The sequence below is a fragment of the Ctenopharyngodon idella genome, chromosome 5, assembly GCF_019924925.1.
Source record: "Ctenopharyngodon idella isolate HZGC_01 chromosome 5, HZGC01, whole genome shotgun sequence".
In the NCBI taxonomy this organism is placed as follows: domain Eukaryota; kingdom Metazoa; phylum Chordata; class Actinopteri; order Cypriniformes; family Xenocyprididae; genus Ctenopharyngodon; species Ctenopharyngodon idella.
In genome coordinates, this window is record NC_067224.1 from 30,412,715 (window position 1) to 30,438,445 (window position 25,731).

Consider the following 25,731-nt stretch of genomic DNA (forward strand, 5'->3'; position numbering starts at 1 on the left):
TGAAAGCATGGCATTTTGTAAGAATAAAATATATTTAGAGGCAAGTTCACTTAATCATGGATCAGGGCAAATCATGGAATCAGGGCAAAAAAAAAAAAATCATGAGTAATCTTGAATAATTATTATTTTAATTTTATGATTTTTTTTTTTCTCTCTCAGTCTCAAATAATCTATTGACAGCTGTATTATAAAAGAAAGAATATGTGTAATGAGCAATTGAGCACACATTCTCATGAAGAATAAGAAGATATTAAGCATTCTTCAGTGGAAGGGCTGTGGAGAAGGGCCTTCACATCCATTGACTGATATTGTTCTGTAGAGAAAATCATACTTTGTACTATGAGTTTCATTATCTTCACAATGTATTATTTCATTTACTGAATGCTGCCTCTTGAGGGAATTTTATTCCAATTTTATGATAAATAAATTAGATAAATTTATGATAAAGCAGAATTTTCCAGCAGCCATTACATTCTTCAATGCCACATGATCCTTTAGAAATAATTCTAATAATAATAATAATTCTAACCGTGATTTTTACAGGATTTGTTAATGAATAGAAAGAACAAAAGAACAGCATTAATTTGAAGAAAAAAAAAAAATTAATTAAAAAATTGTCTTTACAGACATATTTGATCAATTTAATGTGTCCTTATTGAATAAAAGTATTAATTTCTTTCAAAAACCCAAAACAATGGTAGTGTTAATTGAAAAATTAGTACTTAGGAACATGGAATTTATACGAAATGTTTATCTATATTTTTAAAAATGGAAAATAATATACAGAAAATATATTACAGAAAACTAAATGTCCCTAGAGTAAATATCTTATATGGAAATGATCTGGGTGTGTTATGCTAATTACTAATTGTAGGTACACGCCTCTTTAATTACAATAATCCAGATTCGTCAACATTAGATCCAGAGTAAGAACAAACTGATGTGCATCTTATCCAATTTTGATACAATTATTAATGAATGAGACCCGTTTTATGTGAATTATAATTAATGATTTTCTGAGGTTGAGTTGTCCAGTTCCCTTTTTATCCTGAGCCTACTTATCATGTGATCCTGTTTCTAATGGTCTCAACCTCTCATTCTATTCCTCATTCTCTTTCTCCTTCACTGTCTCTCTCTCTTCATCCCAGAAGCTCCAGTCACATCTTAGAGACTCTACTGTTTTCTTTGACTTACAGGACCAAAAAAAAAAAAAGTCAGTTTTGTCTCTTTCTGTCATTTCTTCCCTCAGACTTCAGACAGCTGTCATACACACTCTCCTCTCCGCGAGTGAGGAGCGCGTCACACCTTGACACTCCAGCTGAAGTGTGAGCAGTAATGTGAGGCTGTTTTGGTTAAGGAACACAGAGCAGTCAAAGTAATTGACTGTCAGGTTTCACATGGCTGGATATTTCTCTTTTATTTTCTCTTTGCTTTTGCTCTTTCTCTGTCTGTTTCTTTTTCCCTTTTGCCCTTTTACAGTTTGCTCTCTTGTACTTTTTCTTCACTCACCTTTGGCCATGATGCACTCATGTCCTTTCTATAAAATACTTTGCGCTCTCTCTACCTCCAGCATTACCCACAAACACATGCACACAAACCTACACCACTTACACCCTGTGATCCCAGATGTTATCGTAGTACAACATTTGAATGCACAATACGGTTGTAACTTACTTAAACCCAAGATTATCCAGTCTAATCCAGGTTTAAATAGGAAAAAAAGAACCAACCTGGAAGAGGACCAAACTGAAAATTGAGCTTGTGTGCTAATCCTCGACTGTCACGCTTAAACGTTTTATTTCCCTCTGTGAAAACTTCAGCTCTCTCTTTTGAACTTTCCCTCTTTATGTTCTCCTCTGTCTTTCTCATTCATCTTCTCTGTTTATAATCCTTCAGTTTTCATATCCCCTACGAGGCATCTCTGCCTTCACAGGAAGTAGAAGTGGCATTTATTTGTTATGACAGGTCTCAGATGTGATCTGACTCTGCGAGTAAACTACAGAGCATGTACTGTATGTATGGAGAGTTGCATGTTCTCTGTAGTTTATAGGTGTGAAATCTCATTGAAGCATAACCTGATCTACACAATAGCATTAGCGGCCTGGAAAATCTGCTGTCATCTGTAGACAACAATTTGAAGGCATATCAGTTTTGAAGTTAGTTGCGGATGATTTTTCCTCAGAACCCACCAGTTAGGCTATTTATAATAACATAGACAACAAGAAACTTCCTACATCACTAGACCTGGATATTTGTGCTCTCTTCTTCTTCTAAGTATGAGATTAAATATGGTTTGAATTTGATTTTATGGAGCCTGTGAGACAAACAATTTTGAGACATTTATAGATAGAAAAGTGTAGACTCACTGCTATGAAAAATGCATGTAATTTGCTTCTAGTAAGGGGTCTATTGTTCTTTACTGTGTAAGCCATGACAATATGAATAATTGATGAAAGATGTGAATTAATAATGTGATGAATAATATAGCTCATTTTCATTAGGAATGCACAATATATTGGTTCCATATTGGTTATAGGTCAATATTAGAGATTATTTATAAAAATAAAAAAAAATTTGTGTATAGATATCAGCTGATGAAATGATTTTCTCTATTTTTACATTTTGATTACATTTTTTTGTTATCTAACACTTAAAATTAATAATTAAAAACACTAATAATTTAATCTTTATCAAATCTCAAAATGAATATCCTTTTTCATACTGTATACGTATTATGCCTAAATTTTCTTAAAATTATTGATTTTAGTTTTTAGTGTTTCATTTTTTATTTATTTTATCGAAGTAGTGTATAATGTTAATATTGACCATTTACAAATTATAGAACATAACACAAAAGTGTTTAGTGGCTTATTGGTATCAGCAATAATTGTATTAGTATCAGTGCATCTCTAATATTTATGTAACAAATTTCCTTCTATTTATCTATAATCGTTCTTTAAGCTATGTTTTCCTGTAAATTAATGTGACTCACAAAAATGAAGTATTCTCCTCTGCTCTTGTTCTTGGCGAGTTTTGACCATCTGCTTGTGTGTGCAGGTGCGGGTTTACTGCAATGCAAGACTCACTGAGTGTGTGCCAGTAATAGTCTGGACTCAGTCCAACTTTCCCCTCTCTTGCCCTCTCTCTCTACCTCTTCATCTTACTTCCACATTAGCTGTAAATAAACTCAAAAATTATCACAGAGTATCAAATTGTACTTTTGTCAGAAATCTTTTGTGTCTGTTTTACATTCTGATTTTACATTCTTACATTCTGATGTTTTACATTCAATGATGTTTCTTCCCCAGTGAAGTTCTTCCTTTCTTAACTTCTCATTTTTGCTTTTACCACTACTACACTCTTTCTTCCTGTTCCTCTCAGTCCTGTTCCTCTTTATTACATTTGAAATTACTGAAATGTTATTGAGGAGGGATGTAACCACAGTATAAATCCATCTTTCAGGAAATCCATTTTAAGACCAGATTTGTTTCTGTATAGCACAACAAAACAATAAATCAAAAGAAAATGGCAGTTTGTTGATGGTTTTAATCAAACTAAATTGAATGCTTTTAAAATGAACATAAAGGTCTTTGTTCTGTCTCTTTATGATACTGCAATATTTGCAGTACATTCTAAAGCAACAATGTCACATTTACTGTTATTAGGACAGAATTGTTTGCAGTCGTAATGTTCCCTGCTGTGGAAGAAACTCTGCCGTTCACAATGCACCGAGGTTGCTCATCCAGATAGTAATTGTTTTGCCAACTTGGTACTTGTGAGTCTTTTTGCACTTGCCAGCTGATACACATGGAACCCTCTGTTTTTAAAGATGCCTTTTCATATTTAATAATGGTCTTGTTCTGACCCTGGTTGTGGAACGGTTCAGTCATAATTTCATGAGTGGTGGAGATAAACTTGATACTTCAGAGTTTGGTGACTCTAGGCTGGTTACCAGAGGCGTCATGCCCATTGCATTGTGTGATCAACTGCTGAATTTGAATCTGCATTCACTTTTTGGCTGGTGCTAAACCTGAGACGACACACTAACTTGTCATGTATCATATGACAATTGTTTTCAATATGACAGTGTTTTCAACCATATAATGTTTATTTTAGGTTTCTGACATTTAAATACACATAGTAATTATTTAAATGAACATATTTTAGTTTTATATATAAAATACGCACTGATGTCTATAGAAGCGGCAATAATAATCCTTTCATAATTTAACATGTTTTATTGATATCATACATTGTATAGGTAACTATAAAGTTTACTCTATTCTTTTCCCAGTTCACTGGCCACTTACTTTCATGTCTTTCAGGAGAAGTGGATGAATTTACATGTTTTAAATCAGACAAATTCTCTGAATTGCAGCAGTGCCAGTCGCCCATAGCGTTATAGATCAGCTAACGTGATCATTAAAAAATGTTTAGTAGACAAAATAGATTTACTTACACGTATTTGAGAATTGGAATATCATATATTTCATGATGTAGTTAATAAAAAAGGAAAATTGAAAGAAACCAATACATCAGTCATACAGCGCATTGTCATGGAAATAATAATACATCCCTAACCACCCCCAACACATGTGCCCACTCAAAAATACTAAGTGCAAGTGTGGAAAAAATTATGACTTAGAAAAGATATTAATTGCAGCTGTTGATACAGATATGAATTGGACTGCAATGACGTGATGGCTTATTAAAAACAGAGGTCAATGATGAAATCCAGGAAAAACATACTGAAAATGCTTTTCAAATTGCTCTTAAAAAGTGGTAAATTAAACAACCACTACAGCATTCATACTGTTTTCATTCTATTGCTGTGTCTCATTTCGCCTATTTATACTCTGCCCTAAAAGTATGTTCTGTTTTGGTGAAGAAAAAGTACATACTTTTGATTGTGTAGCAGATCAGTAGGCAAGCTTTGGGACATACTACTTTGTCATAACTGCGTCTTTAACAGACAGCTCTGTCACTTAGTTACATACATCCTGTCACCTTTTAAACTGCCCTGTCAATCATCTTGTCAAAGCTAAAATCCTCCATATTCAATTTAATTTAATTTCCTACCATTTTAGATTGAAATGTAGCACGTTGATCTCCCAGTCATGGGTCTTTCATGTGGAGAACTCTCCTTGTGTGTTTGCATAATGATGCATTTAAAAGTTAATAACCAAACATATCTTTACAAAAGTTCACAATGCTGTTGCAGATGAAATATAATGTGGATAACTCTGAATAAATATCTTTTCATCAGATTAGATACTGATTATTAATCACTTAAACCCCTTTATCTAAGACTCTCTACTTAACTGTCGCATATCCGCCATGTTTGTAGTTTTTAAACACTTTTTATTCGTGTTTGCAGTTCTAATTGAATCCTCATCCAACACCAATGGGTTGTGGGCAATATTAGCCGTTAGAGAGTGAACGGATCTGCACTTCACATTCTAACCGGAAAAAGTTATCCGGGTGTCTTTGGAATACTCATTTCAACATACTACGATTTCTAATTTCAAATCTTTAGGAAGCATAATATGCAAATTGGGATGCAGCATATATAATTTGTCTACACAAATGTCTAAGAATTGCTCTGCCTTCATTTGTTCCCAAATTCAAAGTGAACGAAAGGCTTGATTTTATCACCGAAAGAAACTACATCTTTTTTCCATATTTATTTAATTAAATTATTATTTATAATGACCCCAATATCAATTAATAAAAGCTGGGTAAAAGATCTTCAATGAAAATCAATGTTTAAATGTCCTTTCTTGAACAGAATTAACTGCAAAGTGGGTCAGATTTTCTGCCGATAGTCAAATGTCAGGCTATGGGAAACCGAGATTGCGGTATTTGCTGTCTTAGTCAACCAGGACACAAAATTATTTTTAAATCTTTTCTTTTACAGTTTCCATTCTTCCCTTGTGGAATAGGTTATGAAACAAATGCAGAGATATGTTGTTTCCGCCTATAACTGGCTTACATGTTCCCTCTGGTGTGTAATATATTCATATAGTGTCACGGCTCCTTTGTGTGTGCAGCTGGTATTGATTCGATTCTCTCTCTGTCTCTATTCTTTTCTCTCTTTCTTTCTCGCTCTCTCACAATTTCAGGATTGCCAACAGCTTAACCAGTACAAGTTAAAGAGTGAGATTGGGAAGGTAAGCCCACCTACATCTTTGTCATATTGTGCTATTTTGATAATAGACATGCATATAGAAATAAGTAAAATCTTATGGCCATATTGTGTTTCATAGCAGTCATTCAGACATTGACTCTTACTGACCCTCAGCACAGTCTCATAGTCTGACTCATCACAATCTACTTATTTTGTGTATATTTCTTCTATCTTAAAGGGCTCATATGGTGTTGTCAAGTTGGCATACAACGAGGATGATGACAAATATTACGTAAGTACCTCTTAAAATAACAATATTTTACATTTGGATGTCCTTGTTACATCGTACTAACTATTAACTAGTGCAGTGTTGTAGGCTGTTGGGGGTGGCCTGTATTCAAAATTGAATTTGGTGATGCTAGTGGTGCTTTAAACACAGTCATAAGGTGTATATTGTGAGTGAGGATGTAAAGTAAAGGTAAGGAACAATATACTGGGGAAAAGATTGGAAAGAGAAAAAGGCATGACAGAGAGTACGATGGAGAAGAGGTAGGATAGATTGAATGGTAATGAAAATGAGAGCAGATGGGGGAGGATTGTGATATAACAGTGATGGCAAGAATGTGCAGCAGTCCTTAATTTTATTTGGAGCTGTTCATATCAGCCCACAAACACCATCACTGTGGATTACAATACTCACACAGTAACTGAACAAACACAGATAGACAGACAAAAAAAAAAAAAATCACAATTTTCATCTGACTTTGATTTAATTGGCTGGAAAATGATCTGTTCAAATTATTATTATTATTATTATTTAATTTTAAGCAGTTTTTAACTAAAATGTGGAAATTGGCCTGCTGTATGACTATCCTCATCTTGAACTGAAATACAGAAGCATATCTGTAATGAACAATATGAATAGAAATAGAATGTAAATAAATCTACTGTATTTTCATATTGCCCCTAAAATATTAAAAATATATGCTTAACATTTTGTCGCCAAGCCCTGTGTTAGAACTTGACACAAAAAACTTGTGCTATGGAAACATATTTTTTAAATGGATGTTTTTTGTAGGATTTTTGCCAATTTTGCCAATCAGGCTAGTAAATCAGGAAGTAAATAAGACATTTTTCAAGCTTTTACATCAGGAAAAGGGAGATTTTCTCCTCCTGCTATTAATTATATTTGTCACATTTATGCAGAACTGTTTTCATGTTCATTTTTTCCCTGCAGTCTACGTGACAGAAAGTGATATTTTCAACATTAATAAGCATAAAATAAGTTAAAGCTGTGTTTATTTTTGTGGATGCAGGCAGCATATGGGAGCTAACAGTTGGAAACAGTGTGCCAGAATAGCTGAATACTTTAAAATGTCCTGCAGTGTGACATAAAAATACCCTACTCAGCATTTTCATGTTGTATTATGATTGTGTATGCAGGCTCATGATAATGTATGTAAATAATGTATATAGGGTCAAAAGGTTGGTTTTATGGTAAGTGTGGAATAAGGAAAACAGACAGTCTAAATGACTTTGATTGACATGTTGTTGTTGTTGGCAGTGTTTTTAGAGTCTCTGAGATCCAGGATGGACAGGCGCTTGTGCACCACAATCTTTTTATTGTACGAGTAGTGCTAAAGCAAATCACATCCATTGAGAGCCTATTCACTGGATGAAAACACTTTGTTAATGAGAGAGGTCAGATGAGATTGGTCAGACTCCTTCATGCTGAGAAAAAGGCCACAAACACTCAAACTAGCACTTCTCACAACAGGAGAAAGGCACAGCTGAAATCATAACCTTGAAGAGAATGGGCTTTCAACAGCAGAAGGCCGTTCCTGGATCCTCTTCTGTCAGACCATATATATGAGATATAAACTGGGTGACTCAGCAGTAGAAAAAAAACATTTCTTGGTTTTTCTGAAGCATGCACATACTAGAATCGAAATGCATGGATACAGCATGACATCATGTATCAGTATAAAGGGGTCTTATTTGGTATTAGGTGTGATATTTTGCAGGTTTACTGATCACATCTGAATATTTTCCTCTCCTTCTATTAATCATCTGTCATAACAGACTGGGTCTGAAAGCAAAATATAGCTCCCGGTTCCCAGCTACATTCATTAATTCATGCTGTTTGGATATATAACAGCAAGGATGAATAGAGGACAGAGATCAAATCCTTTCATAAAGGCAGAGTAGAGTGAGACTGCCCCCGTTTCTGGCCTTTACACTCCACTGGCCTCACAAACCTATGAGCAGGGTATTACCGGTCTCTCAATTGCCACACAATCTCTTTTTCTTTACCGGTAGAATGAATTCTGAAATTAAAACTTGTTCTTCATTTAACTCCATGTCTGTTCTCCTGCCCCACTCTTTCAGTCTTTCTCATGCATGTTTTAAAGTTTCTTTTTAATTTCTCCCATTTGTAACGTCCAGCTGTTTTCTCTCTTTCACTCTCTTTGAACCGTAGTTGAAACATAATTGTCAGAAAACATTCAGTTTGGAAGAATGTTTGTAACCAAGCAGATCTCGCCCCCCATTTACTACCATAGTAGGGGAAAAATACTCCAAAATACTGGCAACGTCTCCAATACTCTTAAAAAAAATTACCTACCTGAAAAACTATGCACAAGTGTACCTAGGACAAAAGCTGTTTTAAACGCAAAGGGTGGTCACACCAAATATTGATTTGATTTAGTTAATAGAAGAATTGATAAGTAAAATTTTTTTTGAAAGCATCCTCACTTTACAGCATTTTTACACACGTGCCTAAAACTTTTCACAGTATTTAGCTTTGCAGGAAGGTTTCTTCAAGTGTCTTGGAGACGTTGCCACAGTTCTTCTTGATTTAGTCTGTCTCAGCTTTTTCTGTTGGACTTGATGGACTTGATGATGATGATGAGATCAGATCACTGTGGAGCATACCGGCTGTTTTCAGACACCTTGTGCGTACAAAAATCTCACTGGATTATTACAATTAATGGCAAAAGGAATGTTTAGAAATGTAAACTGATATTTCCGATTGACAAACTACAGCAAAAGATATAAATAACTGACTTAAAACCTTTTTTGGGTGGGTGAAAATACTAACGTAAGACACACACACACACATATACATACCACATTCAGCTTTGCCATCAAAAGAATAAGTTACATATTAAAATATTTTAAATAAAGTTATTTGAAATTTTAATAATATTTCACAATATTATGGTTTTTACTGTATGTTTGATCAAATAAATGCAGATTCTTGAGTGACTTTTCACATTTAAAAAATCTTACCAACCCCAAACTTTTGAACAGGTGTGTGTGTGTGTGTGTGTGTGTGTGCGTGCGTGCGTGCCTGCGTGTATGTGTGTGTGAATTATACAATTTAAAAATCTAAACTTAATAGTAAAATAGAGGCATTTTCACTTGTGGAGCCCACTGTATTTTTATAGTACAAAACTGTACTTAGGGATTGCTTACTTGCTGATTCATCTCATCGTTTCAAGTCATTTATATTCTGACGCTTCAGTTCTTTCCGTCCCTGCTGCATTCTAAATAGCAATTTTGTTTCATTGTGCTCACCTCTGACATGTTCATAAAACATTCATGTTTTCCTCTTCACTCTTTGTGAACTGTTATTTAAACTCGTCAGCACTACAGATGTAGCCCTCCTCCAGCTGTCCTTGAGGCAGAGGAGAAAATCACCTTTTCTTATTGCTAACTATTATGGATTCACGTCTAAAGTTGTGCATGGTTTAAGATGAAGGGGCCTTTTAAACATTTATTATTCTGAGATATTGGATTTTATAGCATGAAAAATTAAGGGAAAAGACCACAGAGTTTTAACATGTGCTTCAGTTAAAGTTTGAATTCCTTCCATGACAATATGTGAAAGTGTGCCATGAAAAACAAAAGAATGAATTTTGAAGTTGTCCAGCACTCACTCATTACGAAACCTCATGTTTTCTGCAGGTGCTAGAAACCCAGTAGAAAAGTAGACAAGACACAGGTGCACAATTCTTCTGTAATGGACATCTTCCATTATAAAAAGGCACAGATGACTCAGTATGTGTTTCTCAGGAAGTACATGTTTTAAAAGCCCAGTTCTGTGTTCCAAAAGCAATTTATTTGATTAACATTTGAATTGCTCGCAAAGACATCTGATCCAAACATCAGCGGTTCAAGCTATTTATTTTTTCTTTTCTCGAGGAAAAACCCATATAAACTAGCTGATTTACAAACCACAAGCACTTTGGTCCGCGTGCTTCTTATTGTCTGTCACTCACTGTTTGTGACCAAATTTCCGCATTCACTTCAGCAATCACCTGCACAGGAACACTGCTGTGAGAAGAATCTCGAGTGTCCCATCAAGGCCAGAAGCAAACGAGAAGGCTGCAGTTGATTGAACTCTATGAAAGCTTTGTTTGATTAGTATGTAAATGGAAAAAAGTCAGTTGATTATGTCACCCACTTTAAAGGCTCAGGCAGGTGGAAATAAGCTGTGTTTGAGAAGACCTCTGTGTAGAATAGTTCAGATATCTTTATAGTTTTGCAAGATTGTCTGTTCGTCTCATTGCATCTGTGTCCTCTTTGTTTTTCAGGCAATGAAAGTGGTATCCAAGAAGAAGCTGATGAAACAGTATGGTTTCCCTCGTATGTATGGCATTTACATTAAGTTTTAATTTGAAAACAGATGTATGCAGATGTTATGCACAACAGATGTTGTTCTTTGTTCCAGATGGGCCTCTATATTAGCTGAAGAATTCAGTATTTAAATGAAGCAGCATCCTAAGTTCCTTTTATTCTTAATCATTCTTTTGCTGTGCAGGCCGACCTCCTCCCCGAGGTCCTAAAGCAGCCCAGGGGGAGCAGCCCAAGGTGCTTGGTCCTCTGGAGAGAGTTTACCAGGAGATAGCCATCCTGAAAAAACTGGACCACCTCAACATAGTTAAACTGGTTGAGGTAAGGATTACAGACAAATCCATTCATTCATATAATCCACTGTTAATGAACTTGTGCTAATTAATAGTACTTTAATAGAGAATATAATAACAAGCAAACTTCTATCCATTCTTATAAATGTTCTTTTAAAGTTCGTTCTTTTATTTTTATAATGTTCTCTTGAGTTTTCAAGATTTTTACACCAAAAACATCATCATTTAGAAGTAATAGGCTAATTTCTATCCTGTTTTTGACCCTCTCTTTGAAACACTCCATTTTGATGGGCGTGCCGCATTAAAGACTTGGAAAATAATTTTCAGTGTCCCTGCCATTACACGTGTGGAATTGTTTAGAAAATTTCAGATGTTGAAAAATATTTTGTAACATACTGTAGTTAAAACATTTGCCAAACAATGTGAAACTGTATGCTTATTACATATACTATAAGTCTTGGTTGTGGCAAATAAAGTTTAAGTACTGAGTTACCACATTTATAATTGACAAATGATAACTTACAGTGTTTCATGTAAACGGAATTATGAATGAATGTACCATCGTTTGTCACACTGTCGTTCTTATAGGCTATTCATCATTCATCCTTTTCGATAAAGTAAAAAACATATACATTGTCATTTGCAGTGTCTTGTTTTAAATAAAATGAAACTTGTTGTAATGTCTTACTGATGACAAAACAGAAGATGTCGCTCACTGAAGCTTTTCTTCAGGATCACAGCGAATGGCTTTGATCTGTGCTTTCTTCTGTATCCGGGAATCCCCCTTATTAACCCCTTAAATGCAGAAGCAAAGGAAAGAACAGCAAATCACAACTACGTATCACAACTATTCAGTTTGACTGCGGCACTGCAGTATAAATACTTAGTACATATAAAACAATCTCTAACAGACAAAGCAATAGTTACACTTGTGTGTTGCGAATATTACTGTCGAATTGAATATAGTCATCACTACATCATCTTTTATTTTCAGTCTCTTTGAAAAGCCTGTTCCAAACGTCTTGTTTAAAAATGAATCTGCAGTAAAATGAAGCGAACAAACGATGAGTGTCTTACTGACATGATCTGGAGCTTTGTTAAAAGTAAAGTTCATCCACACTTTCTTAATGTTATGATCACAAGAAAGGCAAAGACTGTATTTTTCCACAAATTGGCAGTTTAAAGCGTCTTGTATTCCTTAGAGGCATCTCTGTTGTTTGTTGCTGGAGCAATCCTGTGTTTTGCATCTCTCTCGTATTTACTACTACATGACATGTGTGATCAGTGGGCGGAGCTAAAGAGGCAATGATGTGGAAGTAGGCATTGATCTTCTTCAGTAGAGGCGGTCTTTCATTGCGCTATTACAGGGGTGTCAGACTTATTTTAGGTTGAAGGCCGGATTGGAAAAAAATAACCATGTGCCGAATTAATAAAAAAAATAAAAAAAAACCTTAGTGCACCTATAGTTGCATTAATATTAACCATATAAACAACAAATTAATTTGCAAGAAAACTAGTACACTGCTCGTAAAAACTGCATGTTTTTACAGCGAAAAAACTTTTTTTAACATAATGCTTTATTTAATATTTTTATTAGTGATGCACCTATTTTGATTTTTCATGGCCAATTCCAATTTTTTTAGAAGCAAATTAGCCGATTCTGATACTGGTGCAAGAATTTTTTTTTTAAAGCAAATTTATTTGTTGTTTATTTGTTCAAAAAAAAAAATATGTGTAGCTCTTTGATATTAGAGGCAAACACTGCATTTTTATCACAATCTCAACAAAGATGTTATGCACATGAGCATGAGCAGTTGTTTTTAATTTAAATTATTGTATAATTTTAAGATTAACAGCAAAAACAGCATGGTCTGACTTTAGCTTTGTGAAATTATGCTACATAAGACACCTGCACAAAACAAAATCAGCAGACGGACTGAATAAAAATGCAAATTCAATCTCTGACAGTAGGTGGCGCTTATGGAACAGCAGTGATATAGCGTTTCCATGGTTACCGCTATACACAAAGCAGCTGCGTCGATAAATAGGCTACTACTTTATATGGAGATAAGAGGAAAAGCCATCAAAACTTTTCTGAAAACAGTTCCCTTCAGAGATATATTCATAATAAACTTAATTTAATATTTATATTATTCTTCCTATTTTTCGCGAACAGTGAGCTTGTGCATGGTAGGCCCACAGTATATTCTCTGCTGGCGCGTCTGTTCTCCTCTTTGTGTCCGGATTCAGTGTGTGCCTGTCCTGTTTACAGACATCGTAAATATTTCCACACAAATGAAATTTTGGGAAATTATTACAAAGCACTTTGTTTGCAAGCCCAGAATAAAGCTTGACCAAAATAAAACTAAAAAACGTTTGGATTTATGACCAGTGGACTAGTGCATCTCTATTTCTTTATTATAGTTCAAATCATCCCCCGGGCCGGATTGGACACCTTTGTGGGCCGTATTCGGCCCGCGGGCCGTATGTTTGACACCCCTGCACTATTACATCATAATGTGACAAAATCTGAAACAAGTCGTTTTGGGAGCTTGGTTTCAGTAAAAGCTGATTTTCAACTAATGAGGAAGTTTTGAGTTCTGAAACTTACAGAATATTTTTATAGTACAATGACCTCTTATGTGTCAAAAATCTTTTTTTTTTTTTTTTCAATTCATGACCACTTCCTTCCTTCCATCTTAACTTTCTTTCAAACTTCCTTTATTTTCTTGATTCTTTCTGAATGAATGTACTTCTTTTCTTTCTGACCAAAGTTATTTTCTCTTTCTTTTCTTTCTTTCTTTCTTTCTTTCTTTCAAACTTCCTGCTCTCTTTTCCTCCTTCCTTCCAAACCAATGAATGATTTGATTAATGATTAATTATTTGATTAATGACTGACCACTTGGAAGAAATGTTGTTTGACACTGGGTCTCTGGCAGTCAGTGTAAACTTTAAGTTAAAATGGGAAATACAATATAGATAATACACATAACAGAATTAATAAACATAATAGAATTTCTTCCAGATTTCATCTCACAGAGAGATTCAATTTGGAAGGAACTGGACCAACCACTCAATAACTGAGCCAGACTTTAGACTAATCATGTGTCATTATGTAATTTGTGTCAAAGAGGGGACAAAATAATAGCAACACAATGAAAATCAGCTAGGAGTAAATCTGTTGAACAGAGATGCCCATAATGTCCTGAGAATAGGATGCGGAGATGAGTGCGATCGATCGCAGGAAGGTAGAATGGAGGGGTGCTGAAGGAGAAAAGCGCCTTTCCTTCTCTCCCCCCGTGGTTCCGTCTGAGTGCTCTTCAATCACAGCAGCACCCACGTACATCAGCAAAATTAGAAAAGAGGGGTGAGAGAGTGCGCGCAAGAGAAAATTGAAACAGAGCATGAAAAATGTTTAAAGGAATCTTAGAAAGTGAGGCAGAGGAACCACCTACACTCCAATCACCTGCCTCTCCTACTGTCGGCCCAAGTACAGTCTTAAGTCAAGGAGGAATGCAGAAATGGAGCTCTGCTGGCAGTGAAGGATGAGGTGCACCTGATGCTTATCGAATCTCATCACCGGTGTAAAACTAAAAGCGACGCTGTGCCAGTAGCTTGGCTGTTTTCAAATTAAGTGTAGCTTTTGCATCTAGATTTTCCAGTAACAAGCAGTGGTGTAGAATGACATACGCTTCAACATTTATTCCCCCCGTCATATAGTATTTGCGAACACAGCTTTATAGCCAAGCGAGCTGGGACAATAATTAAACACTAAAATATTGTCTCTCACACACAGTATGTAGTGCTGGAAAGTCTGATGTTTTTCTCTGTGAAATACTGTTGTTGCTGAAGAGTGTTTCCCACAAAGCTCCTCTGTAATGTTTGCAGCTGTAGATGCCCTTATTTTTTGATGTCGAAATCCCATATGCCGTGTCCTAATGTGTAGACTCATACTGAAACTGTGCCGGCTAAACTCAGCAGATTTCTGCAAGACTACACTCAGAATATTCTACACAAGTTCTACAGTAACTTAATGCTGTTAAAGGGTTAGTTCACCCCAAAATGAAAATTCTGTCTTTAATTACTCACCCTCATGTTAAACAGACCCGTAAGACCTTCGTTCATCTTCGGAACACAAATTAAGGTATTTTTGATAAAATCCGATGGCTCAGTGAGGCCTCCATTGTCAGCAAGATAATTAACACATTCGGATGCCTTGAAAGCTACTAAAGACATATTTAAAACAATTCATGTGACTACAGTGGTTCAACCTTAATGTTATGAAGCGGCGAGAATTCGGCCAAAGTCACGCCCCCCAGTGGTGAACCATTGAAATCACGTGACTGGCAGTTTGATACACACTCCGAACCACTGATTCGAAACAAAAGATTCGTAAAGCTTCGAAGCTTCATGAAGCAGTGTTTTGAAATCGGCCATCACTAGATATTGTTGAATAAAGTGGTTATTTTGTTTTTTTGCCGCACAAAAAGTGTTCTCATCGCTTCATAACATTAAGGTTGAACCACTGTAGTCACATGAAATGTTTTAAATATGTCTTTAGTAGCTTTCTGGGCACTGAAAGTGTTAATTATCCTGCTGGCAATGGAGGCCTCACTGAGCCATCGGATTTTATCAAAAATATCTTAATTTGTGTTTCAAAGATGAACGAAGGTCTTACGGGTGTGGAACAACATGAGGGTGAGTAATTAATGACAAAATTTTCATTTTTGGGTGAACTAACCCTTTAATAACAGTAGCTTTGAGCATTTTTTTGAGATTTTCCCAACATAATCAGTAAAGAAAAAAAGTCATACTTTGCTTTGAACCTACTAATGGATGTCACAGAGTTTCATAGAACTCCAAGAATGGTGGAGATCATACAGTGCATGTAGCAAGTGATGTTTTTTTTTAATAATAAAGTTTCTGTTTCAGGTGCTGGATGATCCAGCGGAGGACAACCTTCACATGGGTATGTTCTTTTTTTGCTGCCATATAATTTTAGTGGTAAAATGGCACCTATGTGTAAAAGATTCAGGAAATAATGGTGTTTTTACAGTAGCTAATGCCTGATCAGTTGTTATAATATCAAAGTTGTGCATTGTCAGTCTAAAATATCCATTAGACCCATTGTATTGTACAATTGTATTTACACTACAGTTCAAAGGTTGGGGGTCAGTAAGATTTTTTTTAAGAAATTAATACTTTTATTCAGCAAGGATGCATTAAAGTAATCAAAAGTGACAGTATAAATATTTACAATATTACAAAAAAATTCTATTTCAATTAAATGCTGTTGTTTTGAACTTTCTATTCATTGAAGAATTCTGAGGAAAATTATCAGTTTCCACAAAACTATTAAGCAACATAACTGTTTTCAACATTGATAATCAGAAATGTTTCTTGAGCAGCAAATCAGCATATTAGAATTATTTCATGTGACAGAGGACTGGAGAAATGATGCTGAAAATTCAGCTTTGACGTCACATAGAAATTAATTATTTTAAGTTGGAATAATATTTCACATATGACTATTGTATTGTATTTTTGATCCAATAAATGCTAACTTGGTGAGCGTAAGAGACAAAAATATAAAAACATCATAACGAACTGACGCTTCTGAATGATAATATTCTAATCATCAACATTAACCACATATTTACAAATAATGCATGCTTGACTCTTTCTTGTCAAGGTGTGTTCATTGGTTGCAGTATTCAACTGTTTGCTCTCATTGCTAGTTGTCACATCGATTCACTGCTCATTTACATAAAATTAAACTCTTTTCACTTTTGTCTCATCAATGTCGCTCATATTGTCTCACATCACCAACTCTCATTGAAAATGAATGACCTTTGAGCGTTGTCGCTGCAAAACTTTTGTCAGTATAAACTCCCTGAAGTCTACCATTACAAACTTTACTTTTTAGACTGGCTTATTTTTAAAGAGATCAAACTGTGCAGCCTGTCTTCCCAATAGGCAGAATAAGTGTCTCATACATAAGACTGTGTGACACATTTAGTTGGCTGCTCTGACTCATATTGTAAGAATGAATATAAGGTGTTTGTGCTGATGGACTGCTGCAAAATCCTGAATGAGTTCACACCACTGAGTAATGGTGCGAATAAAGGCACATATCATACTTGTATGCGAAAAAGAGTCAGGTCATATAAGGCTATGACATACTTTATGAGGACTTTGAACATTAAATTTCATAAAGTGCACTGAATGACAAATTTGTCAGTAACAGAATATGTCTTTTCACTCTCATTTTGCTTTAATGACTCTTTCTCTATCTGCTCTATCTGATCTCTCCACAGTGTTTGAGCTGATGCAGAAGGGGTGAGTATTCTGTGTGTCCACTTAGACCTATTTTGTACATAATTTATGATTTCCCCACATTATCTTTCATCCTCTGTCATTCCATGAATCACTCCATTCCTCCTTCATCTCCTGCCCTGTCTTGCATATCTGTCATCACTTAGATCTGACTCAGTTTTCCCTGTTTTCCTCCCTTGTTCCGAAGGGATTAATTAAATGCTTATGTTTTCACTTTCTCATTCAGGCTCTTATTTACATCTTTTTCTAGATCAGTTCTTTTTTTCTTTTTTTGTTACTGAATAGACTTTTCTCTCTGCATATAAAATAATTTCATTGTTAATCTTTTCTGTATTACTTCTGTTACTTGTAGTGTTTATTTATTCTGTTGCTTTCTCTGCTCATTTAAAGGGCAACAGTCTTCCAGTTTATTATAAGACCTCATTATTATTATTATTATTATTATTTTATTTTTTTTTTTTTTTCAAATGTGACATTTTACTTTGGCTGAATATGAGTTTCTGCCAAGTGGCCTGGCTTTGTTTTGGAGAGAAATGTGTTGTTCAGTATCCCTGGTGTTTGTGGGCTTCTGCCTTGAAAAGAGCAGATTAAAACTTACTTTGCATAATTACAGAATGGTCTATTTTCACCAGACCTGGCTGAATATGTTTGGCCTTTCTGCTCAATCGTGATTCACTGCCTGTGGGTAATGAATGAAATGGCCTTTGAGGACCCTGTTTTGTGCTAAGTGGTTTTTGTGATTGGTTTTTATGTAAATCTCACAGTCACAGTTCATTTTGAAGGATTCCATCCACTGTGTGTGCAGTCATGTAGTTTCACAGCATCCTCTGTTCTCTCAATGATGTCTCTTACTTGCCCAGTGCTGCCTTGTCACATATGTGTTATAATAAGGGCTGCCCCTTAATAATCTTTAGTCGACTAAAAATTTGTCGGTTAGTCACAGAAGAAAAAAAAACTTGTGGCAAAGTCACGCAGTCCGTGAAGGACAGATCGTTAATGGCAGGTCCTTGTTGTAATTACAGTATGTCGGGCAGGAAATCCAAACATTTGCCTATCATCAATCGACCTCAAATATGGCTTATCGTTTGAAACATGTAAGTAGTAGCAACTTTACATGGCTGCTCAACATTAACCTAGATAAATGTGCTCTATTTTTAGGCGTATATCCAAGTGTTTATGGCGGAGTGTGGAAGCTAAAGTATAGTGCACTTACCGCAAGACATGAAGGCTCTGGTGCGATCAACTGCATTTTTTCTGATAACAGCAGAAACAACTTAAAATACTCTGCCAATTTTGGTCATACAGATAAGAGTAATACATCATTAGAAACCAAAGGGTCTACTTTTATTTGTGTAAACTCACAATAACAAGAAAACATTGTGCTTGTGCCTTTGTAAAATAAAGAAAACAAACAGGATGCGCTTTCTGCCGTCTCAGTCTCCCTGAACTGGAGTGCGTCACAAAAAATGAACAGAAACTCAGCGTATAGGCTACTTGCCTCACACAGACATGAGAAATATATCTATTGAAAGCTTGAAATGTCTACTTTTTAACTAACCAATTCAAATCTTTCTTCCAAAACGTGTTTTTGTCTTACCCTGATTCACTATGGTATAAGCCTGTTGTTTTCAAGTGTTAATATTTTAGACTTGACGGGATGGTTTTCACAGGAAATTGCGTACTTATACGTCACTCACCCGCACTTGTCTAGTCATATCCATAAGTGTATAAGTGATATATTGTTATACAAGGAATACATTTTTTCTGCTGTAACACTTTACAATATGATTTCATTTTTTTACTACTGTACTTTAGTTAAAATGAACTAAGAACGAACAATACTTCTACAGCATTTATTAATCTTAATGTTCATTTAAATATTTGCTAGTACATTATTAAACTCAAATGTTATATACATGTTGTTAATAATGGTGAACTAACATGAACAAACAATGAACAGCTGAATTTTTATTAACTAACATTAACAAAGATTAATAAATACTGTAAGAAATGTATCGCTCATTGTTAGTTTATGTTAGTTAATACATTAACTAATGTTAACAAACGAGACCTTATTGTTAAGTGTTACCTTTTCTGCTGCATTTAAAAATAGATTGCTAAAAATAAAATCAATCATATTTTTGTGGTTGGGCCAGTGAGCATTTTTGCAAGGTAAGTAAAAAAATCTGAACTACGTCAGAAAATGTGTTATTATTCAAGCTGGTTTCATGCTGAAACCGCATCAAGGGGACGTTTCAGACATATTGCATCAAAATGATTTTGTGACCTCTCCTAGACTAAATGTTTGAGGTTATTTCTCTACGTTTCATTTCATTCACAAATTTCTCTTCATGAATCTTTGTGCTCTGTTACTGTCTTTTATTAGTACCTTATCAATTAACTTACAATCAAGTGTGTCCATTGGTCACCAGCCCTGTGATGGAGGTCCCCACCGACAGTCCATTCAGTGAGGACCAGGCCCGCCACTACTTCAGAGACATTGTTCTGGGCATCGAGTACTGTGAGTCACTTCCTTTATTTTAAAAGCCATTTTCAAATTGCCGGGTCGACCTCGCTGGGTTCCATTCTTAGTTACTAAGGATACCACCTTGACTTGGTTTTTGTAACAGAGCATCTGAAGTTCAATAAATCCCAGGAGAAAAGAGCGACGCAAACTCCTACAGATGAACGGCTGACATTAATCATTACTTGTGTAAAAATAAAGACCTAAGAGAGCTCTGTCTCAAGGAACATATCTGTGTTTGTTGTTCTAACTCATCATGGCATCCTGTTAGGCTAATGAAGTGAGCGAATGTGGCAGTGCGCTCGTGTATGCGTGCGTGGGGGAGGTCAGCGTTTCCTGATGAAAACAAGTCTGTGCTATTTCTAAAGGCCGTTCTGATCTTCTCATCTGTCAAAAGAAGAGACATGAGTCACAAAAAAAAAAAAAGATTTTATTTTGCAACATAAAGATTCCATAATGGTTAAAGAAATATTCTGTGTGAAGTAAAAGTTAAGTTCAGTCAACAGCATGTGGCATAATGTTTAATTATGTGGCAAAAATTAATTTCCAAAAGCAAAAATCTAGGTAACATTGAGGCACTTACAAAGGAACAAAACATAAACAATATGTGTGGTGTTATGGTTTTTGTATAAAGAAAAAAAGGCTTACTAACCTTTTCAGTGTAAAGTTATATCAAAATGTACAACTTTGTTACCATGATAATTTAAACGGCTTTATACCTCAAATTGTCACGTCTTGTGTGGTAGCAGCTCAAGATGAAGATGAGAGAGATTACAATAACAGTCTTTATTAACTCAAAACAAACACTAGAATAATCTCAGGAACAAAAATGACACCATACATTAACGAGAACCGACAAGGAGTAACAGAAACACAGGGCTTAAATACACAGAGCAAACAATGAAACACAGGTGAAACTAATCAGTAACTATGGAAACAAACTAGGGCATAATCAGTAACCTAGGAAATTAACAATAGGTACATTTACATGGAGCATTGCATTCTGATTACAATCGTTTTTAAAAGTCCAATCTGATTGAAAATGCTCCATGTAAATGCATAAATTGATTGAAATTTTAATCGGTTTGAAAGGAGTGGGATAAACCTTTTCTAATCTGTTTGATAGAACATGTAAACACTTGATTGGATTGAAAACAGAAATTGGAAAGTTCTGCATATGTGCAATGACTAAGAAATGGTGTTACGACACACAAAACAAGCTCATGTTTTTATTGAATATAATAAATGACTGTCGTGTCAATCTAAAATTCTCCTTCCACCCATCGTCTGTGACATTGTCCTACAAATGCTTGCTTCGGACTCTCAACCACAGACGCCTTGATTTGGGCTTTTTTACTGCTTTATTAATGTAAGCATCGAGGCACAAAGCTTTGTGTGTTCGTCATCTACTAATATGGACCCAAAATAGATAAATTATAAGTCTGCTTTTTAAAACAAAAAAGGAGGATGGTTAGTATGTGACAACAGCGGGAAACTGTTCGTTTAGTGTGTGCATGATATGAAGATATGAATCTTGTGACATAAACGTGCACATAAACCCAACCACTTTATTTAGTATTCACGTAAACACTATGTTTGTATTCATCAATCGGAATGACTTCATTCAAACAAAAAGTGTCCATGTAAACGTGGCATGTAAACAGGAACAAAACCAAACTAGAACACAAAGAAACTAACAAACTCCTGACACAAATAATACAAATAAGTTTTAACAGAAGTATTAATGTAAGCGCTTTTGCAAAATTATAAACTTCACATTTTTGCCTTTAAATTCTCCAACAATTTGCCCTATTCGCTTCTATTGTGACATTGTAACCTAGTTTTTTGCTTTTTTAAAAGAAAACGAGGGCAGAGTCGAAATAATTTTTAAGTTAATCAACATATATGTTGATTGAGCTTAAATTGTATTTAACTTTTAAATGAGATGGTAGCTCGAAATAGGAGAATGAGCTAAGCTGAGTTGATTGCCAAGTCTCTGTTCTGCTTGAGTGGAAACTCAGCTTTCATCAATTCATTTGAATCCTACTAACCAGGCAACACTCACTGTGGCAACCGTCTGGATGGCAACAGGCCATTTGCATGTTTCGCTGCAAGTCAGTCTGTGTTCACAACGAACTCCTTTGTGTGTCTTTTTATTTGTGGACTGCAATCAGAGTATGCGTCTATATCCTGTTTATTTTATTAGCACTATGCTAGTTACCTCAGGGAGCCATGTCAATATAATTAATAAATAGTTATCTAAAAAAATCTGTATGGGTGTATTATGATATGTAAACTGCTTGAGAGACACCTTACATAAACTGTGGCATACATCACTGACTTTGATCAAATAATTATATGCAGTAACCTGCTAATACTTTGAACACATCTTTGTTCCTTAATGGATTTTCTTTTTTCATTACCATGCTTGTCATCTGAAGATGTCTGAGACGTGGCTCTTGTTGTCGCATGACACATGACAAAGATGATAAGTGGTGGGCAGGTTAGCTTTGATTGACCACTTGAGACAGGAAGGCATTAACCAATCAAATTCAGCTTCTGTGTCCTTAGGGTGACCTTCTTGATCCTTTCTACTGTCCTTAGTTAAGCTGAGACCTCCTGCGGTCAGACATACTTGATGTTGTACCTCCTCTTCACTTGCTATGCTCAACCTAGTAGCTTTAACTTGTTTTGACTTAAAACCGACGTTTTGGTCAAAATTATGTACCTTGTACAGTATAAGTATGGATTTGTATTACATTGCTGATATTTAATTTTTTCTGATTTTACGCCAAGACAGGTGATCACAATTAGGCATGGATGGATCAGTTCTGAATTATATATATACTTTTTGATGTTGCATTGAGAAGTTTGATGATCCTCACATAATATAATTATAATATTTTGAGATTTAAAGCTAATCATCAGTAAAATGAATGAAATTACTGATTTTTCTCATTATTCTTTTAGATATGCTTGAAATATTATTTCTCATTCCTGCTCTGATATTCTTTCTCTTTTTGCTCAGTGCACTATCAGAAGATCGTTCACAGGGATATCAAACCATCTAATTTATTACTTGGAGATGACGGCCATGTCAAGATTGCCGATTTTGGGGTCAGTAACCAGTTCGAGGGTAACGATGCCTTGCTCTCCAGCACTGCTGGTACTCCTGCATTCATGGCCCCAGAGACATTGTCAGACAACCGCAAGAGCTTTAGTGGAAAGGTAATGCTTGCCTTTGGTGATTTTGCAGATATGTGTTGTGATAGGCCAATCATTTAGACTGATTTTGTGAACCATATCATTGAAAAATTAGGCTCAAAAGAATTTTTTTTTATGAATGGGTCATCGCTACTGTTCTCATGAACTCTCATGAATGTGTCAAAGGGTTACACTACTGTTCAGTAGATTTTTTAAAAAGTTTTTTAAGGCTTTATTTGATTAAATACATTAAAACAGTAATATTGTTAAAAAGATTATTACAATTTAAAATGTGCAATAATTAAAAAGAAAAAAAAGGTAATTTATTCCTGTGTTGGCAATGCAGATTTTTCAGCAGCCTTCAGTGTCACATGATCTTTCAGAAATCATAATATGCTGATTTAAAACTTACTAAAATTACTGTAATATTTTCTTTAAAAAAAATCTAACTGATCCCTCACTTAGTACATGTTAGTCTATTCTTTAAAATATTATTTTCTGCATTCCAAGGAAGAAAGTCATAGAGGTTTGGCATAACATGAGAGTGAATAAATGACAACAGAATTTAAATTTTGGATGAACTGTCCCTTTAAGTAATTCCATTTATCTCAATAGCTCCTGCATCAGTATAACAGAAGTTGTGTCTTGTTCAGGCTCTGGATGTTTGGGCTATGGGAGTGACCCTCTACTGTTTTGTGTATGGGAAGGTGAGTCGGCTCATGTGCTGATATGATCAGAGTGATAGCAGTAATTCTTCATTGTGGGATTATCTGTCAGTAAGATCAATGGACGGGCCAGTGCGCTACTGCAGTGACATTTGTGTGATTGATGATTTTGATCACTCATCCATCTAACCTCCCCTCCCTCTCCTTCTCTGTTTTTCTTCTTTGTCCTCCAGTGCCCATTTATTGATGAGTACATTCTGGCACTTCACAATAAGATCAAGTGTAAGCCGGTGGAGTTCCCCGAGACGTAAGTCGCCCCTCGCTGTGTGTGACGCATCTGCCGTTCCACAGATACAGAGAGGAAATGTCAGAGATGTTTGAGTGTATGATGATGTGAGATGAATGCTATTTTGAGGCGTGTTGGTTTATGTATGATATTTGTGTATGCTTGTGCAGGTCTGTTTAAATGATATGTTGATGAAGTCTGTTGTCTGTGTGTGGAAGGCCAGAGGACATCCAGATGCATGTCATCTGGTGCATGTGTTTGGACAAATTGTCAGCAAATGAAAGAGCGTCTCTCTCTCTCACACACACACACACACACACACACACACACACACACACACACTGGTCCCTGATGTCATGCTGCAGTGTTCTCAGTGGCTAAACTAACTGCCAGATATCACAATGTCATCACTGTGAATCAAATACAGTGTACATGACCAGGGGTTCCCAATATTTTGTCAGCTGAACCCTTATGATCAGAATTTTCTATGATCAGAACTTGCTATACATAAAATGACTAGTTGCAAGACTAGTTACTCTTTTATAATATATTTATTTAATGGTAGTAGTGTGTTACCTAATCTGATATTTCCCTGCCTGGCGACACAACATATTAAAATAAGTGCTGTACTAAAACTTTACTGTGTCTTACTATAACATACTGTGTAATACTTTACTATACCTCTTCTCACACATCTTCACTCACTTTTTGGGTTTCTTTTCTAAGTGTAAACCTCACTACATTTTCTTAATTCTATGCTTAAAACAAGCAAAGAAATTAAGGGAATGAGAAAAAATAATTTGAGAGATTCCACTTAATCCAAGAGATATTCTCTGAAAGCAAATTTTACTATATAAATCCATTTTGTTTAAAGTATGGTTATATTTGAACTTGAAAAAAGACAACAACACTATAGTGTATAACTGTGCTCCTCTGTACTACAGCTGTACTCTATTGTACTACACCATTTTATTCTATTGTTCTCTACCATACTCTATAACAGCGATGACATTAATTATTTATTCTTCAGGTTTTACTGTACCTATTTAAGGTGCTGGAGTGTTTTTTCTTATAAACTCAGCAAAAAAAGAAACATCCCCTTTTCAGGATACTGTATTTTAAAGATAATTTTGTAAAATCCAAATAAGTTTTACATATCTTTACATATTGGAAAGGGTTTAACAATGTTTTTTATGCTTATTCAATGAACCATAATGAATTAATGAACATGCATCTGTGGAACAGTCCATAAGACTCTAACAGTTTACAGGCGGTAGGCAAAAAAGGTCACAGGAACAATAACTTAGGATACTAAAGAGACCTTTCTACTGACTCTGAAAATCACCAGGAGAAAGATGCCTAGGGTCACCCACCATGTGTAAACATGCTGAAGTCCTGCTGTAGGAGGCATGAGGACTAGAGATGTGGCCAGAGCAATACATTGCAATGTCCATAATGTAAGACGCCTAAGACATTGCTACAGGGAGACAGAAAGGCCAGCAGATTGTCCTGTCAGTGGCAAACCATAAGTAGCCAGTATGTCCCCTCAGAAGTGTTTGAGAACTTGCAAATGTCTTGGTGGAAGAGTGGAGGAACATCTCACAGCAGGAACTGGCAATTCTAGCTCAGTCCATGAGGATCAGTCCCCCGATCTTTAC

The 25,731-nt window shown here is 35.5% G+C and overlaps 1 protein-coding gene across 4 annotated transcripts in view; it reads left to right on the forward strand.

Moving 5' to 3' along the window:
- Positions 1-25,731, forward strand: part of camkk1a (calcium/calmodulin-dependent protein kinase kinase 1, alpha a) — a 76,285-nt gene that overhangs the window by 38,054 nt on the left and 12,500 nt on the right. For all 4 annotated transcript variants that reach the window (XM_051893288.1, XM_051893291.1, XM_051893289.1 and 1 more), the window contains exons 4-13: positions 6,123-6,170; positions 6,366-6,419; positions 10,726-10,777; positions 10,953-11,086; positions 15,991-16,027; positions 17,376-17,397; positions 19,827-19,915; positions 22,947-23,146; positions 23,776-23,829; positions 24,021-24,094. In XM_051893288.1, coding sequence (XP_051749248.1) covers positions 6,123-6,170; positions 6,366-6,419; positions 10,726-10,777; positions 10,953-11,086; positions 15,991-16,027; positions 17,376-17,397; positions 19,827-19,915; positions 22,947-23,146; positions 23,776-23,829; positions 24,021-24,094 — 764 coding nt within the window. The remainder of the gene's footprint in view (positions 1-6,122; positions 6,171-6,365; positions 6,420-10,725; positions 10,778-10,952; positions 11,087-15,990; positions 16,028-17,375; positions 17,398-19,826; positions 19,916-22,946; positions 23,147-23,775; positions 23,830-24,020; positions 24,095-25,731) is intronic.